Raw genomic sequence first — 21,957 nt, 5'->3', positions numbered from 1 at the left:
AGTGTCCACCGAGTGATGATTACAGAAGGATGGTGTACAGTCGTTGGATAGTGCGTACCTAGACGAGATGCCCACTGTGTTATGAATGAAATTAAAAAAAAAACTCACCAATGAAACATAAGATTATTACTAATACCGAACACAATAATCAATTTTTATCATCAGTAAAAACATGTTACTTTAATATAGAGGAAACATATTTGAAATGGAAAAGGTCATTTTCGTTCATATTTTTTACTTTCTGAGTGTTTATTCAACCCAATGCGAATTTTAATTGTACTAACAACATCTAATACTATATGTAGAGCATATGGAGAATCACTTTTTGTAATGTTTCTTCACTTTCCCAATGTATAAACATTCCTTGGGTGAAAATGAACACAACAAAACAGACAGTTTAAACCAAACGACCCGTTCTCGAGCGGGAACACACCTTGGTTTTCATTTCTGAAAATAAAAATAAATCGTTTCATATATCAAGTCATTTTTAACACAACTGCTACCATGTACAATTTTACACTTACACTTGTGCTAAATTTTTCACCATACATGATCGGTCATTGATATGAAATTTCACGAAACAACCAACATTAAAGTTCCAAATTTAAATTTTATTTCCTAGAATTAATCGTATCACTCACCTTAATTACAATATAACAATGCCCCCGAATTGCATATATTTGCAATGCCGATTTTCCCCGGGCACCTTGGTTTTGATGTCTCTGTTAGGGACCGGCCGCATGTGTCGTCAATTTCGACCAATCAGAAGTGGGTATTTCCGTTAAGATAGGGGTTGAGTTTTTTCAAGTGTTCGATGGTTAGTTTCATGACATAATCAATATAAAAAATTGTTATGGAGTGCTGAAATCGATTGACGCAAAAATTTCATTAAGGGGGTATTCTAGTGTAGAGACACGAATTTCGGACGTTTTTTCGAACTCCGTAAAAATAAAACAAAGAATATTTTTACTATCCATTACATCATTATTCGTTTATCTATCTTTCAACAATAAAACAAAAATAGGACGGAAAAAAAATATTCATAATTAGAATAGTTACATGCTGGTGAAGTGAGGGTGTTCAAAAAAAAGTTGTGCCATGGCGTACACGATTCCAGTCCTTCTGGTTATCTGAAACAAAAAAATCGAACAGATTCTGAATCAGTAAAGATGTCGCTATGGCATGAACCTCGGACAAGTCAAAAACATGGGTTTTAACAAAATGGCAGCCGTTTGAAAACAAAAATGCTGTTTAAAACGTTTTTTTTGCGTTTACCGATTTTTTAAAAATAGTAAAATTAAAAAGTTATAATTTTTTATTGGTTCATGCGATAGAGAGATGTATGCAGATTATTTTCACATAAATTTGACATAAATAGGTTCAGTAGAACTTGAGATATCGTGTACGCCAGTTAGAAAAAAACTAGTTCCGAGAGAAACGCGTTTGAAGTTCATTGTGATGGCCGTAACAGGTTAGATACCACATCACTAAGATGGCTCTAACTAGGTAAATAATAGGATTTTCGATAAGTCCTTTCTAGAGTATATTCTTGAATGCCTAAACTACAGAAATATGGTAAAAAAAAAATTTCGATTTTTTCAGATTTCTGGACTAGAATACCCCCTTAATCCATCTAGAATACCCCCCATCCATTGGACAATTTTCACGATGTGCTCAATCTTCGATTTCCAATTTGTACCCCAATATTTTCCCGAAAGACGTAATCCTACGTCAAAAGTAACAAGCATATAACGCGTAGACATTTTACCTGTCGAATGAATTGTTTATCATACTATTTCGTTCATTTGTTTAGGAGCTATTAACGCTCAAAATCTCGTTCTCCGGCGTAACGCTTTCGTTTTCGAAAGTTTGAGCTTACACCCCAGTATAGAAATGAAAGACGTAGTCCTACGTCAAAAATCAGCTTTAATTTTGCTCAATAAAAAATTAAAAAAAAATGAATAAATAGAAAGACAAGTGTAATTCAAATTTATTGTGGTTTGTTTTGCCTTTTTTTCCAAAACTGTGAGCTTTTTCGAATGCAAGTGAAATACTTGTTTGAGTAGACTCTTCAGAGGAAACAATCTATGACACCTCAAATGACTACTTTTAGGGGAATTGTATACTATGATTTATGTGTGAAAGGCTAGCTTGAATTCAATTTGACACATCAAATTGAATTCAATTTGATGTGTCGATCATCATTAGGAAACTTTTAGGAAAAAGTGGAAAAACATGATTTTTCGGACGAATTTGAAATGGAAGTGGGCACAATAATGAAAAATGAAGAAATACAGGTCAAATGTTTTGCGATAAAGAACAAAATTACCACTTTTAACGAAAATCTGAGACTATATCTGTTTGGCATGGAATGGCTGGATTCGTAAAAAACTTTTTTTTTCATATAAGTTTAACCCTCTATCGCCCAAGTTTTTTATTTATCTAAAAAACCTACTCCACTTTTATCTCGAATTTCCGACTTTCAACATAAAATACTCCTAGCAGAAAGCTGCCAGCATAAAAACAATGTGTATGTATAATAGATGAAAATATTCTAAAGACGTTATAGTGGGGGTGAACATTAAAAATAATCTCTGAATGATTTTAAAAGAGAATCCGCGAAGCCCGTCTAAAGGCGGGCTTGGGCTGTAGAGGGTTAAACATTCCAGGATATGTCCTAGGAAGGATTTTTTCGAAATTCTTATTATTCACCGTTTTTTAGCCATTTCACTCCCACTTCACACGCTATTAAGTTTTTTTTTCTAATTTTGAATAATTTTTAATTATTTTTGTTTTCCTCAAAGATCAATAATAAATGGGGAATAAACTTATGGATATTAAAATCATTATTTGTTCAACTTGTTCTGAGCTCGAAAACAAAGCTCAGAAACCATGAATCTACACAGTACCCTCGTAAAGCGTTATTTTCAGTTCTATCTCTAGAATGCATGATAAACTTGATTGTTTCTATTAACCAAAGCCTTAATGTCTTACCGCGCTACAATTTGTTCTTGGACACCCGATCACTTTCTTTTGTAATTTCGCTTCAAATCGTTTTTAACAATTCCTGACAAGGCTTCAATTATAGTTTTTGAAAATCACAATTTTTACTCCACTACACACATATTTGCGATTCAGAACCAATTTTGTTTCTGAAATCTTTCCAGAAAATAAATGTTTTAATTCGAACTAAATGAAGAATAATCACATATTCCTGAATAACAGTAACACATATCTTTTTGAGTTATTTATATATCTTTATTTAATTTTGAAAGAAATATTATAAACGAACAGGTTCTCTTTTGACACCGGTTTTGACACCTGAAAAGCCATAAAATCGTTTCCATTTCACAGCCATTTTTAATTTTTCGCCTGATTCCAAATTTAATCCGAGGGCTTTTGTTTGCTGTAATCTGATTAACAATCGGCTAAGTTTATCAAACGTTACAAAGCCGATCTCTAGCAGTAACGGCCTTAACACTACTTATTTAAATATACTCTTCTATATTCTCTCCTTCGGGAAGGAGAACCCATGTAGTTTGTATCGTCAATTAATAGTGTTACTAGTAGTACTACTTACAAAGGCTTTAAATTTTGGCAATTCTCCCGCCTCCAGTCTTGAAAAAGACTAATTGGGAAGATGAAAACTAGCTGTCGGCCTTGAGAAAGGCCATCTGTTAAGCCTTGAAGATCGCTGCTGGTTGACTGATGAATCGTAAATAAGGTATCGTCAATAACACTTCGTCGCGAAACTTGATTTTGTAGTCCGTGCTTTTCGGTAGGACAGCGCTGACTGACTGGGACTAACAGTTAGGAAAATAAAAATATATATGATTCTGTTTTCGAATGTTTTACTAAATGTGATTTTCTAGTCGAATTTCTGGCTACTTTATATTTATAAAATAAGTATCTTTGAGAGCTGGGACCGACACTGATATTGTGCAATCGTTCTCAATGCAGGCTGAATGGAAAACGCAGCAAGAAAATGCGGGACTCAAAGTGTTAAAAGACCTCTCTTTCGACATTTTTATTAGGAAACTCTTTCAATAATATGTTGATGAAAATATTTTTAACAGTGTACAAATAGGATGGCAGCGAAAGTGGTCATGTCAAATTTCAAAAACCGACCGTGTACATCCTTGAAAATCTTCCAAGGGGGGAGTAAAGGAAATTTAGAAAATCGAATTTTTTTTTCGATTCCAAAATGTCTTAAAAATGCATAAAACGTCGAGATCTGGTGTTATCTAAAAAAAATATTTTTGACCTAGAATCGACTTTTTAGGACTTAGCCTGCATGTACAAAAAATCAAAACTTTGAGTGCTTTGAGGCACCCCTAAATCATGTCCGATTGAGCTGAAATTTGGAAAGGTAGTTTTTTTGGTCCAATAAACAAAATGTACATGGTCGTTTCTTTAAATTCGATAATTATTTTCTTTCCATACCTTCATTGCCTCTCAGGCCAAGTCTCAAAAGGTTTTGTTTCATGCATTTTTAAGTTATTTGGCATCGAAAAAAAAATTTCGATTTTCCAAATTTCGAGGATCAAAAAATCAAAACTTTGAGCGCTTCGAGGTGCCCCTAAATCATATTCGATTGAGCTGAAACTTTGCACAGATCATTTTTTGGGCCAATGAACAAAACATACATGGTCGGTTTTTGAAATTCGATGATGATTTTTTTCCATACATCCATTGCCACCCTAGTGTAAAGGGTAACTTCGTACATTTCACTTTCAAAATTATACGTTATATCGAAGCATAATAAAGAACTGAGAAACGTAACTTATATTACTTTATTGTGTTGCTGTTTGGGTTAGGTTAATGAATAAATTCAACTAGAAGATAAAGCCAGCCTTTCTCATGGTGGTTCCCTTCGTACTGTTGATTCAAGCTTGCTTCATTTAGAAACCAGAATCACTAAACAAGCTGTATTTCGGGATTGGTTAAAGGTACAATACATGTTTTTGGTATCAATATACATACAATTTATTGTTCTCTCAGGAAAAAAATATTTAAAAAATTGTTCCTCTACACTTTGAAAATGTGTACGTTATATCGAAGTTCGCCTGTATTTGAATTTTTTTTCCAGAAAAATTACGTGTTTTTTTAAGTTTATAAAATATTTGTGAGCTTTAAAAGCATTGTAAAAAAAAAGTTTTTTGTTTAGAAACTTTGAAGAGAAAAAATAAGACCAAACCCGTTTTTGATGTGTGATTGTTTACCAAATTTCGAGAGCATTGGTGCGTGGTACAAAAAAAATCATATTTTTTCAGATTTTTTTATTTCATTTGAGATCATTTGAGAGTGTTCGATCTCAAAAGTTGAAAAACAATTTTTTTCTGAATTTTTTAATTAAAAAAAAATTTCTTGTCGCTCAAAACTCTTGAAACTCTTGTATGACACGAAAATGCATTTTTGGGATTTTTGAAAATTATTTTTTTTGTTTCAAATTTTGAGATTCAGTTCTGCTATGTAATTGTGTTCATACATGTTTGTTATATGATTTTTTTTTCAGAATTTCAAGGACATTGCAAAATACAAAGGTTTATATTTTTTGGCACTACAAAATTTTGAAGAAAATTTTTTTGATCAGTCTTGTTTAAATTTTTATTGAAATGTGTTCGCATGTATTTTTTCATTTCATATGTGCGATTTTGTTCAAAATTTTGGGAATATTACACAGCGCAAAAAAAATATATATATTTTTGGTTTTAAATTTTGGTATATTTTTAAATTTTGAAACCCGGTCCTACTTATATTGTTATTCAAATGTGCTTATACGTGGTTTTTATACGCGTGATTTATTTTATTCAATTTTCAGGGTCATTGTGCGATACATGAAGTGTTGTATATTTTTTGGCATTTCGAAATTCAGAAAAAATGTGTTAAAATCTTGAGACCCAGTTCTGTACTAATTTTTATTTGAATGCGTTTTATGATATTTGTGAATTTTAAGAACATCACGATCATTGTGCGGTACAAAAAACATTTTTACAGTTTGAAACCACCTGCAATTTTCTTATCTCTCTGGAATCGATTATTATATTGTATTCGTGAATTTAAATTTGTAAAATCAAACATATCGTCATCCTTTCTTTGATAATGGGCATAGAACTGCAAACAGACTGTGACTCATTCTGAATAATCACACATGAAAACACGCTCGAACATATTTCAACAAAAATGAAAGCAGTTCTAATCTGATAATAAAAAAAAATAGGGAGGGGGCGGGGGGCATTCGCGGACATGATTATATATTTGATGTAATGGTTTCCATAGTTTTGTAGAATTAGGTGAAGATGGTTGATTCATGATTCATTCTTTCCATCGCGAGAAGTTGGCGATGCACTGAGCATGTATCACAAGCAGAAAACATACGCAGCGCTGCGCTTGAGTTTTATTTTCATCAGCGCGCGTTTAAAGCAAACACGTGTTCTATCATGGTGCGAAGCGCACAGAATTCATAAACACGACAGCGCAAAATGTACCTGGCGCAGAATTCAGACACCAAACATCTCTTCTCACTTGTGTGATGCGCGCCTCATTATATACACACACATACACATCAAATTCTAGCGCCCGCTTTTTCTTCGCTCGTTCTAAGCAAAGCATAAAAACAACAGCGCGTCTCCATATGAACCGTATACGCTTGTGTGAAGAAAAATGTCTGAACAGAGAGAACAATCCAGATTCAAGCGCGCAGTATAGAAATACGGCGCAAAATTCAGCGTAAAACTGGGCGCAAGAACGGCGCTGACAATCAAACATTTCATCCACAACCACTTGAAATAAATATATATATATATATATATATATATATATATATATATATATATATATATATATATATATATATATATATATATATATATATATATATATATTTATCTGTCTGTTTGTCTGTCTGTCTGTCTGTCTGATTCTTATGAACTCGGAAACTACTGAACCGATCACCCCTCCACCCCTCTCTCTAAGGGGCGCTGCCATACAAATGAAACACAAATTTCTGCATTATTCAAGAATTAATCAAGCAGATGAAACCAAATTTGGCATGTGGAGGTTTTATGGTGCAATAAATGTTTTTACGGTGGTTAAACACTCTACCCCCTCTCTAATAGGGGGCTACCATACAAATGAAACACAAATTAAAGGGGGCACACAAATACAAACTTCTGCATAACTCGAGAACTGATCAAGCACAATTTGGGATGTGAGGGTTTTTGGGTATGAGAAATGTTTCTATGATGGTATGACACCCCTCCCTCCTCTGCAATGGAGAGGTGGTCCCATAAATATATTACTCATATTTCAACCAAAAATATTCCAACCAAACATGGCAATTGAAAATTTTCGGAAAACTCTGAAGGAAAAAGGGAAAATTCGGAAAATTAAATTCCCATATGTTCTACAATTACATAGTGACAAGTGATGTTAGTCCATTTGATGTTTGCGCTAGCAAAATTGAACACTCCTATATCTTCTTCTATCTATACCAATAAAAGAGAATCGCCGAATATGTTGATAAGAACAGAACTCGAGGAAGGAATTGTCCGTATTAGGACTGTCTTTATTCTATCATATTTTCTGTATAAAACATTTATTCCATGTAACGGAGAAACATGTTATTTGCAAGTGGTTGAAAAATCTTGAACGAGAATTGTGTCTGAAATTAATCTGATATTATAATGATGAGTTTTGTTAGAAATACTGGGAATTTTATAGTAAAAGGTAAATTCATCGGTGTCGATTAGAGGATCGATCAATGAACAGTTCTGCGATCGAACCCATGAACTTGCTCATAGTAAGAAAACGTGAATGTTTTAAGGTATTGATAACAAAAAACAAATGTTGGGCGGGACGACGTTTGCCGGTTCAGCTAGTTATTTAAATAAAATCGGATGGGTTTAGGAAGCGGATCAATAAATTGTCGGAATTGTCATGAATATAAACTTTTACTAGATCGACAAACTAGAAGGGAGAGAAGAATTACAATATTCACACTAAACCACTTTATAGCCATAAAAAATGTATTATGGACATATACCAATAACATAAAAAAAATACTAATACCACATTTAACCATTTTCCATTACATTAATTCGTTGTTTCTGGTTTTCTAGGCCTATTTCCCTCTGGTGAGTAAAAATCATGTATCAAATTAATGGCTCTCGAAATCCACGAACACAATCCATGTTCATCAAGCTTCATCGCCGACAACAGCAAGAAGACCCTGTAAGACCGATCCAAATGAGTCGAAAAAGAAAATTCGATTCCGGAGGAAGCTCCCATTTCCACAACAAATTTTCACGGAAGTTATCACAACATCACGACATCAAAACGCAAACCGGGTGTATCACTCACAACACATCCCAATCGAGTCCAGTCCATCTAATGTTTCACCCCAATCAACATCACTCGCGTAACCCCCGGCAGCCCGGAAGTGATTGTACCACACGACGACCACAAACGAAGTGCAAAAGTGCATAGCAATGTGATGCTTTTCCATCCACTTAAATCATCACACACACGCAATTGAGCATAGAATGACAATAAATTGATCCCTTTTCACTTTTAGGTAATTCAACTGAAAACTGAAACTGAACTGAACAAAATTGGAAACCGATAAAGGTTGTTCAAAAACGAAAAACAAAAATATGAATTACTCAACTCAGCGAGAATACTGCTACAAACGAACAATTTGTCATCCATACAATGTTGCATCGAGTGGCCCACTCGAGTGTGTGCACCACATGGTGGGGTAATCCTTGAGAACGCAGTGCTATGATTTGTACCACTGAGTGTGTATTGTCATGATTCCAGCAACTCCACATCCAACAAGTATTTTTGTTTACGATGCGCGCGACTCGTCGTTCTTCCAGCTGGGTATCTCCCTAAGCCGACACAGGACGCTTGAGAGCCTTGGTGGTGCCTTCCATGAATCTCCCTGCTCCAGGGCTCGGGGTACAAAACCCCATTCCCGGCATTAATATTTGATGATGAATGGGAAAGAATTTCCACTTTCGACCCCGGGTTCTCTTTCAACTTTCACCCACACATACACACATCCCCATATAAGCCAGCAAGCATTGAAAACTTCAGTGCTCTTCCTTTTTTCATCTATTAATATGATCCTGTGCCAGCCCGGCTCGGGACGTCCGCCATCGGAGCGATATTAGTGCCTTTGTGGCGGCCCGAGAGTGTAGATGACCAAATGTTGGCAATAACCGCCTATTCTATTGTGTTGTGCTATGATGTGTCCCTCCCACGCAAACAACCAAGCAAGGGGAGCTTGGGTTGATGGAATTTGTTTGTACCAGGTCGACCATGGAACAGCCTCTATACCCATCCACATCGTTCGAGCGCTTTTTTCTATCTATGTGTGTGTGTGGAGCTGGCCGTTAGTTGATTTTTGCTCTTCCACCGGATACGGCCCCATCCATATAGTGCCTTGGTCGTTTAGTTTGTATTTTGTTTGCTATCCATCCCCTTCCCGAAAGGAAATAAATAAATTATTCCTCAATCTCGATGCGCTTCTGGTATACACATCTACTGGCTGGGCATGAGAGAGGCATGGCAAGGATGGCCTGTTTACTTGCCCGGTAAAAGTAGCTCGGAAGTGCGAATGTTACTATTTTCAACCGAAAGATACAGAAGGGGACGAGGTCGACGATGGGGTGGAACACGAATGCCGAATGATGTCGGAGTCAGGCAAAAACTTTCTTCAGAAACCGCAAACTTTTAGGTGATGCTGCTGCTGTTGCTGTTCCTTACTGCCCGACTGATGAAGACTTCGCGTTCGTGTTGGGGATGAAATGAAGTTATTTCATCTGTGGTAATGTTTGCTGCTGACTTGCAGTAATTGGTTTCGCTTTCATCATATCGGTCTGCAAGTTGAACGTACGAAGCAGTGCTGAAGTTCGAGATTTTTGCAGTTACGGCATTACAAAAGGATCCACCGAAAATTTCATCTGATTTTGCTCAAACTTTGTAGATGAGTTTTTTAATGAAAAAATTGGAACCCTTTTTTTTGTATAGTCTATATGGGACACCATCTTAAATTTGTAGGGTAGCGATACAAACCATTCTTCAAGCTTTGAACAATTCAAAGAAGGAATATTTTCACTATCCATTATTTTAATATAAGTTTTTCAATTAACAAAAAAACGGAAAAAAATAGAAGTGTCTCAAACGCATTGTTGACGTAGGACTACGAAATTATTACCAGCAAGAATATGCATTATAGTAATCAATTAATGAACTCCACAATACTAATATTTGGCAACACTGACAAGAGCCGATGAATTAATTCTTGCACTGAGGAACGCGAACTTGAGTAAATTGTCAAATTAACTCTCAGCCTCGGCTATAACATATACTGTTGATTGCTCGCTGTCAACTGAAGCACTGAATTTATTGAATACAGTAGAATCCGTTTAAGCGCAGAATTATCTGCCAATGTCAATGAAAGTTAAGTTTTCAACACAGAAATCATTCGTCTGTAAAGTCGTGAACACCAGTGGTCAGATAATGTGAAAGCCATTTCGAAAATAAAAGAACAGGAGCCTACCACTCACTGACAAGTTTCGGTAATGTCAGGAGAACTACTATTCCGCTGACAATCCGCACCAAATTTTTTGAAATAACTTATTAGTTGGAAGATTTGGCTGGCCCTGTAAAAGGCCGATAGTATGCGTGGTTTCATAGAAGCAACTGAAGAGATGATTGATTCATGATTCATTCTTGCTCTCGTGAAAACAGAACATAACTTATTCATGTGTCGCAATTTGTTCCGTATAACGTATTTCATGCCAACTCGACTGGCGGTTGGCAGAACCATCTCAGATAGAAGTGAAACGTTGAGGGTGTAAAGACATGGGTCATTTAAGCAACTTTGCATACTTGAAATACTCGAGAAAGATTTAGACTACTTTTTGGAAAAAAAACAAATCTTTTTTCTTAAATTTTTACAAAAATTTATAACTTAAAAACTATGATACCTACAAAATTCATGTCAAAGGATGAAATGTAGGAAATTGTAGAAATTTTTACAAAAAAATACCAAAAATTTTTTGGAAAAAAATTTTGCTGAAGAAAAACTTATTTTAAAAACTAAAATTAATTTTTCTTGAAAACATACTTTTTTAAAATTCAAAAATAAATATATATGAATAGCCCTTACAATTTACAACAAGTCGTCCATACATCGGAAGATGGGCACTTTTACAGGGAAAAAGTGTTTTCTAACAACAACTTTTTTATATTTTCTTTGACAGAAATACAACCAATCCTAATTTTGTTTAAATTCAAGATAGCGATATGGTGTATTCGACAAAGTTTTGGATCTTATTAAAATGTGAACTTTTGTCGAAGACGTCAACTTTCTATCTGTTATAGTTTTTGGAATATAAGTCATTTTTGTATGAAGACTCCTGAAAAAAAAAAATGTTTTGCTCGTAACATTTTTGTGTGTAAATTCTTATGTTTGACATGTTCTTGTCATGTTTCCAAATAGAGAAAAGTTAGCATAGCATGTAAATCGCGAATTAAACATTAATAGTATTTTATCAAAGAAAAAAATTAAAAAGCTGTTGTTCGTAAAACTTTTTCCATGTAAATGTGCCCATCGTCTGATGCATGGATAACTTATTGGAAATTCTAAGGGCTATTTATATCTAGTTTTTCAGAATTTTAAAAGCATGTGTTTTCGAGAAAAATGAATTTTAATTTTCAAAATATTTTTTTTTCAATGAAATTTTTTTCCAAAAAAATGTTTGATAATTCTTAATGAAAACCTAAGTAATTTTCTACATTTCATTCTCTGACCATTTTTTTGTAGATGTTATAGTTTTTAAATTAAGATTTTTCAAAAAAAGTTGAATAAACTAAAAATTTAAAAAAACCTACAAAAAAAATATCGGGCCTACAAAATTTTAGTGAAAGAATGGAATGTAGGAAATTATTTTGCTTTTCATGAAAAATTATCGAAGAATTTTTTGGAACAAAAATTCATTGAAAAAAAATATTTTGAAAATCAAAATTCATTTTTCTCGAAAACTTTTGCTTCAAAAATTCTGAAAGAACTATATATAAACAGCCCTTAAAATTTCCAACAACAACTTTTTCATGTTTGAAAAAAATGCTAGTATTGTTCAATTCGTAACATTTTTTTGTATAAATTATCACATTTTAAATGCTCTGCTAACTTTTCTCTATTTAGAAACATGTCAAGAACATGTCAAACGTGAGAATTTACACACAAAAATGTTACGAGCAAAACATTATTCTTTTCAGGAGTCTTCATAGAAAAATGACATATATTCCATAAAATATAAAAGATAGAAAGTTGATGTCGTCGACAAAAGTTTATATTTTAACAAGGTCTAAAACTTTGTCGAATATACTATATCGCTATATTGAATTAAAACAAAATTAGGATAAGTTGTTTTTTTTCACAGAAAACATGAAAAAGTTGTTATTAGAAAAACTTTTTCCCTGTAAAAGTGCCCATCTTCCGATGTATGGACGACTTGTTGGAAATTGTAAGGGCTTATATATATTTGGGAATTTAAAAAAAATACGCTTTTGACAAAAATGAATTTTAATTTTTAAAATAACTTTTTTGTTAGCGAAATTTTTTTCCAAAATTTTTTTTGGTAATTTTTCGTGACAATTCAAACAATTTCCTACATTCCATCTTTCGACAAGAATTTTGTAGGTATCATCGTTTTTAAGTTATAAATTTTTGTAAAAAATTAAGAAAAAAAAGGCTTTTTCCAAAAAAGTAGTTTAATTTTTTTTCGAATATTTCAAAAATGCAAAGTTGCTTAAACGACCCATGTCAATACACCTACAACGTTTCATTACTATCAGAGATGGTGCTGCCAACTCCTATGGCGAGTTGGCATGAAATTCGTCGTATACAAAGTTTCTATGAATAATAATAGGTAACGATATTTGGTATAAACAAAATATTATCAGCGTGGAAAGATTAGAGGATCTCTTTGAAAGGAAATTAATTCCGACCGCAAAGGGCTAATATTGAATAACTTATAAGATAAACGGAAAAAATAGGATAGTGTTCAAGACTCGAACGCATTGTTGACGTAGGATTACGAGATTGTTGTGAGAATATGAGAATATGCATTATAGTAATCAATTCATGAACTCCTCAATACAAATATTGGCAACACTGACGAGAGCCGATGAATTGATTCTTGCACTGAGGAACGCAAACAGCCATTTTGAGCAAACTGTCAAATTGACTCTCAGTCTCAGCAATGACATGTACTGTTGGTTGTCCGCTGTCAAGAGCGACACTGAAACACTGAACTTATTGAATACAGCAGAATCCCGTTTAACCACGGAATTATCTGCCAATGTCGATGAAAACTATGTTTTAACACGAAATCATTGGGGAGGCGATCTGGTAGTGGTAACATCCATACCACCCACGATAAAGGTCACGAGTTCAATTCTCACTCCCGACATTCTTCCAAAAATGGAAGTAAAAAGTGACGAACCAGCCAAAAGTGTTGAAAGTAACTATAATACAGAAAAAAAACACGAAATCTTTCGTCTGTAAAGACGTGAACAACAATTGTCAGATAATGTGAAAGCAATTTCGGAAACAAAAGAACAAGCGCCTACCACATTGAAGTATTTGAATCAATTATTTTTTGAAAAAAAAAATTAAGAAAAGGGCCCTTTTCCAAAGGTAATTTTATTTCGTTTTGAAGATTTCCAGTATACAAAAATAAGAATTAAATATTTTTTTCCTCAAAGTAACAAATTAACCATGTACAGAATTCATTGGAGTTTCTGAAACTGTATTTTGACTTGCGATGCAATAATTATTTATTATTCATTATCAAAGACGAATAGGGTAATTTTTCATTCAAACAAAAATATCTCTGTATTGAAGGATCCTACAGGATTGATCTAAAAATCAAATGAATGCTGGTTGATATTGTTTATTAGCAAAAAAATGTATCATTCCACAAATTTTTTGAAAAAAAAAATTTTTTTATTTCTTCCCGACATTTTGTTCACTGCATCTTCAGACAGCATCATAAAAATTCGTTCGTAGAGTATTACTAAACTTCAAAATTTTAAAAAGTAAAAAGTTAAACTTGAACTTGATGTACATCTCCACGCATTGAGTTTTCACAACGTTACAGTATTTAGAAAGTCACCAAAAATGTCGACTTCGCACAATTTTTTGTTGTTGCGTCAAAAACGAAGAAAAAAAAATACTAACACTAAACCTAACACATTTTTATCGCATTTCCAGAATAGAAATTTTAGAAATGTTAGAAAAAAAAATCAAAAAGAAAAAAGATTTGAATTTTTCAGACCTCAAATATTTACAAGAATAATGTTATTCATGTTTTCGTTATTCAGATACACTTTCTTCGCATCCATGCCTCTCATGCTAAAGGTCACGAGTTCAATTCTCACTCCCGACATTCTTCCAAAAATGGAAGTTAAAGTGATGAACAAGCCAAATGAGTTGAAAGTCACTATAATACAGATAAAAAAAAAATAAACAAAATTAGATACACACCGTGTCAGGTTCAGAAAGTGGAGCTATCAAGAAGGAATTTGTTACACTTGGCCAAATAGTGAATGGAGAATATTATCTCAAACTTTTGAAGCATGGTCAGAGTTCATTGAATTCGAACCGTATATTAAAATTCAGAATGTTGAGCTTTGCGCAATGCCCAAGTAATCATAAGAAATAACTTAAAGTCCTATTATTATACTTATAATGCTTTATAATGCTTTTAAGCACTAGATATGAACAATCATGTCACTAATGCTCATATAGAGCTTTTATTGGATATTGGAAATCTGACTGCAAGTGGAAAACATTTTTTTTTGTTTTGTTTCTCTGTCGAACACCGAACTTTTCTAAACGAAAAGAAGCAATTAAAATTGACGTTTATATCATGCCCTATAGTAATGATTGTCAAAGCAGTACTTGTAGTATTTAAAGACCATTATTTTTCGCCTTTTTGGCATTATTTCCGCCCTGTATTAGCGTACGGAGCATAGTGAGCATTTGTTAACCCTTGCACCAACAACATCGAGTCTCACTTGCATATCATAGGGCGCTAGGGAGCTCAGCAGAGTAGTGAAATTACTCAATGAGTGACCCATCGGAGCGTTTGCATTTGAACCGCTCTTTTGGAAATTAAATCGTAGGCAAGTGGTTTCATATCAGTGCTATCATTTAGTGTTTACTGGCTTCTTAGAAAATGTACCGAGTCACAAGATTGTGCATCAATTTTTCGCTTAGAATCGTTACTATGTCCTAAATCATCCGCTGTATTTACTTGATTTGGAACCGAAGCGTTGAATTCGATTTCACAAAATGATTAATAGCTCATGTGAAAGTATATCGAAACTGAAGGGAAATACTTCGAATAATCTATTCAATAGATATTGAAATAATTTGTTTAAGAGTTAAGAGGAGAAAAACCAGTATGCATCGTGTGTTAATTTGGTCTCGGGACCACTACTACTCGTAGATGTATATTGTTTTTTCTCCTTTTTTTTACCGATTTTCTTGAATATTATACCTGTTTTAAAAACCGTTTGATATTTTCCTAGAAAGTTTATCAATACACTCACTTTGTTGTAAAAATATCGAAAAGTCGAGCAGTTTAAATTTTTTGAATTTATCAAAACATTCCTACCGTCGGCAGAATTTGCAAAAAAAAATATCGAAGAGATATATTTTACGAAATTTCATATGCAAAAATATACAAGAATTGAGACAAATCGGAGAATTGTTTTTTGTAGATTCTTTTTCTCATTAATTTTTTTCCAAAAGTAACGTTTTTCAAAAATTCATAACTTTTAAACCACTTAACCGATTAATATGATCGACATATAAAATTATAGCATATTAGCTATCCTTTCTTTGTCACAGTTCTAAAAGATTTGAATTTTGTTTTCGTTATTATTGATTGTATCTGTTTTTTATAGTTTACATGGTCTCGGGACCAAGGGCGCTATATTTTTTGAATACTTTTTCTTGAAAGCTGAGGATTTTTACAAAAAATTGCTCAAAATCAGAGATTTGTTCTTTTTTTTATATTATGATTTTTCAAAGTTGACTGATAGTTCGGAATATCATCTTTTCCCCCTTTTCTCTATTCTCTAAAATTCATAACTTTTGAACAATATGACCAATTAGGATGATCGATACAACAAATTGAAGGCAATAAGCTAGACCTCTTTGAAAAAAAAATGGATTTTGTTTTTGTGATTATTGATTGTGCCTTTTTTTTTTTTAGTTTATATGGTTTCGGGACTGTAGCATTATCCTTAATCTAATATTCTTTCCCACGAATGTTTCATCTCATTTCACACTTAGTGAAATCCAAATATCCAATTTCCCAAACCCTCGTCAAACCACAAATCATAAAGTATTAGTCACCCGCTATACGCTTTACGACCGACGGAATAACATTCAAGCACCATAAATAAACACGACACTTGTAGCCACATGTGTACGCTTAGCCACACAGCGCAAGTGTCCGATGTTATGTTTGCGACCCACTTAAACCACGCTTGCTCAAGCAAAGCGGAAGGCTGAAACCCACAATATCTTTTACCATTTTTGTCCGTCCTCAGTCTATCTCTTTCCATTTTTCTTTTCTGGTGAGATGCTCCGCCCAGTATTAGCAATAAGGGATGTTTGTGTAGAGTTTAAGTGAACGAATGTAAACTAGTATTTAAGAGACATGTTTGTACTGTTAAATAGTCGTTGAATATACTTGATGCGTGCTAGCTGCACGCCGGAACAGCTATCGATTCCGTGATCTTTTCCGAACGCCCCACCAAACAGCACATGGCGACCGTGACAGGACAGCACAGGGACCAAGGGTACTGTATTTTTATATATTTTTTCTTGAAAGCTGAGGATTTTTACAGAACATATCCAAAAATCAGAGATGCGTTCTGTTTATTTTTTTTAGCTATGACTATAAAAAACAAATACAAATAATAAATGCGAAAACAAAACAAAATTTTCCGCAAGTGTAGACCAGCTAACTGGCTTTAATTTGATATGTCGATCGTTTGAATCGGTCTTGCAGTTCAAAGGATGTGGATTTTTGCAAAAAGTCATGTTTGGTGAAAGAAAGGGAAAATGAGATAATACGGACTACCCTAAAACGGAAATAGGCACCTTAATAAAAGAATAAAAAAACGGGTCTAATTTTTTGCAATAAGGAACAAACTACCACTTTTCACGAGAATCTGACAGCCACCATATCGGTTCGACATGGAATGGCTGTACATACAGATAGAAAATGGGGAAAAAATGTAATTCTAAGAGTATCCCGTTCAGTATATTACTTGAAATGCATTTTTTGTAACAAAATTATCTTACTTAAAAAAGATTTTTAAGTTAGGTAATTTGATACAAAACACAAGTTCTTCTTCCTTTTTTTCGGATTTAAGAGGCTTCAAACTGCTCAGTTCATTCGCCTCTAGAAACACAAGTTCTTCAAACACATTTAGCGTGAAGAACTTTCAAATGATTTTTTTACTTGTTATTTTTTTTTTTCAAAATATGTTTCGCCTTAGATCTCCTATATACAGCAATTATTCGAAATATAGCAACAAATATATTCTCTCCGATTTGACTCAAACCATTTTAATTTTGTCGTTTTCGATTTTTTTTTCTTAGATACAGGTCGGACTCGATTATCCGAAATTTTGGACTCGATTATCCGGAGTATTTTATTTTTGATTTTCGGAAATTTAGAATAATTTGTATAATAATTCTATATTGAATAGCTAATATGGGTATCAAAAGAAAGGGCTTGACTAGTAGAATGCAGTTATTTATGAAGAATACAAATCCAAGATGGCGGCCACTACAAAATGGCGGATTACATATTTTCTCAGAACCCCATCAAAATGGGTATCAAACGAGAGGGCTTGACTAGTAGAACACAGTTATTAATGAAAAATGCAAATCCAAGATGGCGGTCACTACAAAATGGCGGATTGCTTATTTTCTCAGAACTTCATCAACATGGGTCTATGGAATATGACAAGTAGAATACAGTTATTTATGAAAAATGCAAATCCAAGATGGCGGCCACTACAAAATGGCGCATTACATATTTTCTCAGAACTCCATCAATATGGGTATCTAATGAAATGGCTTGACAAGTAGAATACAGTTATTTATGAAAATTACAAATCCAAAATGACCACCACCACAAAATGGCGCCATATATAGTTTTTTTTCACAACCCCATCAATATGGGTATCAAATGAAAGGGCTTGACTAGTAGAATACAGTTATTTACGAAAAATGCAAATCTAAGATGGCGGCCACTACAAAATGGTGGATTACCTATTTTCTCAGAACCCCATCAATATGCGTATCAAATGAAAAGGCTTGACTAGTAGAACACAGTTATTTATGAAAAATGCCCAAAAATGTATCAAAAGAAAGTTCTCGACTAGTGGAACATAGCAGATAATGAAAAATCCAATTTCAAGATGGCCGCAGTCCCCAAACAACTAATTACTTTTTGAATGGTTTCATTCAGCTTGACCTGTTTCTATGTATGTTTGAATGTTTGTTGGGTTGTCCCACATTAATAGAAAAATTCTACTGTCATTATAAAACTGCGTATTCCATGATCTTGAAAAATTCAATTTGGCCGCCGCAAAAAAAAGGCTAAATGGCTTGATATGGTGAATACACTACACTATGAACAACATAAATTCGAAAAGATCGCCGCCACAAAATGGTCGACTATGTATTTTTTGCAATCCCCTCAATATTGGTATCAAATGAAATGATTTGACTAATAGAATACAGTACAGACTCGATTATATGTGATTCGATTATATACAATTTTGGACTCGATTATATTCAGTTTGGTAAAAAAATATTTTTTTTATATTTCAAATATGGCTTATTTCATGAAGAAATGTAACCTTTCAACGTTAAGGTGAAGTTTAAGTGGCTATTACATGTACAGTGGGGTAGAAATCGTGATATTCGAAGATTTTGCTTGAATTTTCACCAGGAATTGTTTATATCGATATTGCAACCAAATTAAGAAAGATAGAAGTTGTGCGTCAAAGAACAAATTGTGGAGCGGTTAAAGAACTTCATTTTAATTGATAGAAACAATCCAGTTTAGTATAAATTTTCAGGATAAAATTAATAATAACTCATTAAAAATTATTAACTTTTAAGTGTTTCACTTCCAAAATGTTATTAAAAATCAACACATTTAGTTGTTCCACTACTATATCCTGTACTAAATTTTCTCATCTTTCAAATGAAAGCATCAGAATCGTCTTCCGTAGCGTACTTTTTAATGTAGAGCCAGTTTGAAGCAACAGAGTCCGAAACAAAAAAAAAAAGTTCTGTAACTCTGTCATTGTTGAAATTCGAACATATGCATAGGAGGATTTTTTTCATCAAATTATTTTTTTTCATGTGAGAAAGGTGTTTTCTGACTTTAAGGGGATGAATCAAAAATCAAATTCCTTTTTTATTTTCAAAAAACGAAAAATACATGCAAAAAAACAAACAAAGAAAAAAAATTGTTTTGACTCGATTATCCGGAGGATTCGATTATCCGGAGTGATAAAAAAATTAATACTCCGAATAATCGAGTCCGACCTGTATTTGTTTTTAAATTGGGTTTTAGCACACAATTTACTAAACCAGGGTGGTCCGATGTGTCGGTTTATGCCCAGTTTTTGCAGTTTTCGAAAAATCGTAGCCGATTTTCGACGTCTCACCAGAAAATGAAAGGTATTCAATTACTTTAAATTTTGGTTCAAATTTTTAATTATTACTTTAAAACTTAACATGAAATTTTTTTTTGTGGTTTCTGAGATATCGTCACAGAACGAGATCTTAATCGTTTTTTTACAAACCATATACAATATTCAGAGAGTTATGTTTTATTCCTTCTTAAGATATGAAGTTTTGTTCCTACTTTTTATGCCAGTTTTTCGAATATAACTATTTTCAAACATTTGTAACTTCCAAACCGCTTGATCGATTTTTGATTTTTTCACAGCGAACTTCTAGGAAAAAATATATAAACTGTGCTTTGTTTCGTGAAATACCGCTTCCGGAAACTGAAATTTTTCTCACTTGCTGGTAAAAGATAAAAATCAATCTAGCGATTGCTAATTTTCGAAAATGATCAGATCACTACAATCTACAGTCTGTGCCTAAAAACTAATCAAGAAAAACAGTCTGAAATATTTCTCTATCGAATAAATATAGAAGGTCCTTGCGAAGTTGGGATTTGTTTTACTTCGGTCTACCCTTTCTTCATGAAATTGCTGTATACCGTTCTGAATCATATTTCGGACATTTTCTTCTAATATCTTGAAATGCTTAATGCACTGATGACATAACTATAAAAATACTACAATTGCTTCTTCAGAGTAATCCCTTGGTTTCACTATCATTTCATATGAGAACTATATTTGAATTTTCACATAATCGGCAAAAATCTGATAACACTACTCATTATCGTTTGTGTTTGACGTTTGCTTAGCGTGAGCACGTAGAATTTATCCGTTCATAAATATTTAAATTTCTCCCGTGTTTCATCAGTTTTCATCATCGTTAACAGTTTACTGTGATTGCATGATAAGTGTTTCGCAATTGATTATAAAATATAATCAAGTGTAATGTAATTTTCGTCCAAAAAATTACAAAATGAAGTGTCCGAAATTTGAGTTTAATCTGTCCGAAATTTGATTTAGCGCCCGAAGTTTGATTATTATTCGTTTCATTTGAAAGCACTTTATTCGATGATTTTTTTATGTTTTCAATCAAATAGTTCAAATAATTTCAATCAAAAAGCTTAAATGTATATTGAACTAATTTATTGAAAATATCAACCAAATAACACCTGTGCATAAAGTTTAGATCTGTTTTCTGCATCATATGCCTTAAGTGTCCGAAATATGATTCAGAAAGGTATTTAGATATAAATTGTAGAATGATATGATCAAATTTTGAAAATTTTGATTATCCATTTTAGAAACCCTTTATGACAATGCTGTATGTCATGGTTCAAGAACTTTTAACTAAAAATTATCTATCTATTTCTAAAAAAATCTAATTTATTTCTCGTTTCTTCTATGAGCTTCTGCATTTCGCCGAAAAACGCTGAAAAATAAATATTCCACATATTACTAGCGTTTTGTAAGAGGATTACAATTTGAGCAATACAATTCAAACGTTCCTTTGATCACAAACAGATCCTTTACGCACTCATCGAATATTTCAACAGCAAACAAAAGAAAATTTTCGATGCGCGGATATTGATTATTATTTGGAGTATACTCAAAGTTATGTTTTTCTTCCATTAAAAGTTTCGAAGAAAACAATCCGAAGCCTATCTATATCCCTCACTTCGGTCAATCGATTGTCAAATTCTTCTTTTCGCCCCTCTCTAGAAGCTCCCTGTGAAGACTTTGTTCTCGCGCAAAGACAAAGTTTTTGTCAAACAAATCAAAAACTTTCGCCACTCTCTCTATTTCTGTGTGCAGCAATAATCAACTCATGATCGGCTCGTTTTGGCGCGTGGGGGGCTTCTCATGATGGTCTCGTTTCATACCTTTACGTTGGGGTTGATTCTAAATATATTGAAAAAATAAAAAATAAAAAGAGAAGGCCTCTTATCGATCAAGAACACAGAAGAAGATGAAAATATACAGCACAAGACGAAAATTATTACAAATATTTAGGTCTTCAGTAGTTGAACAAAGCGTCTGAATATTTTTTACACATTTCGATTCGTCATAGTGTGAGTGCGACTCTTCATCCCAACCACCTCTCAAAATGGCCCAACGATTTCCAAACCATGCAGCAGATTATTACATTCCTGGTTGCTGTCAGCCCGAAGGATTTTGATTTCACGGAAAATTTCCTGAACTCGA

General features: G+C 33.4%; 1 protein-coding gene across 3 annotated transcripts in view; it reads left to right on the top strand.

Moving 5' to 3' along the window:
* LOC129769915 (heterogeneous nuclear ribonucleoprotein L) overlaps positions 1-21,957 on the top strand; it is a 638,502-nt gene that overhangs the window by 153,575 nt on the left and 462,970 nt on the right. For 2 of the 3 annotated variants that reach the window (XM_055772453.1, XM_055772451.1), the window contains exon 2: positions 8,121-8,135. The exons of the other annotated variant lie outside the window; for it this stretch is intronic. In XM_055772453.1, the coding sequence (XP_055628428.1) occupies positions 8,121-8,135 (15 nt within the window). The remainder of the gene's footprint in view (positions 1-8,120; positions 8,136-21,957) is intronic. 3 annotated transcript variants of the gene reach the window in all.

This window comes from Toxorhynchites rutilus, chromosome 2 (genome assembly GCF_029784135.1).
Source record: "Toxorhynchites rutilus septentrionalis strain SRP chromosome 2, ASM2978413v1, whole genome shotgun sequence".
Classification (NCBI taxonomy): Eukaryota; Metazoa; Arthropoda; class Insecta; order Diptera; family Culicidae; genus Toxorhynchites; species Toxorhynchites rutilus.
The sequence above is the reverse complement of the archived record's forward strand: the minus strand, read 5'-3'. Positions and strand labels throughout refer to the sequence as shown.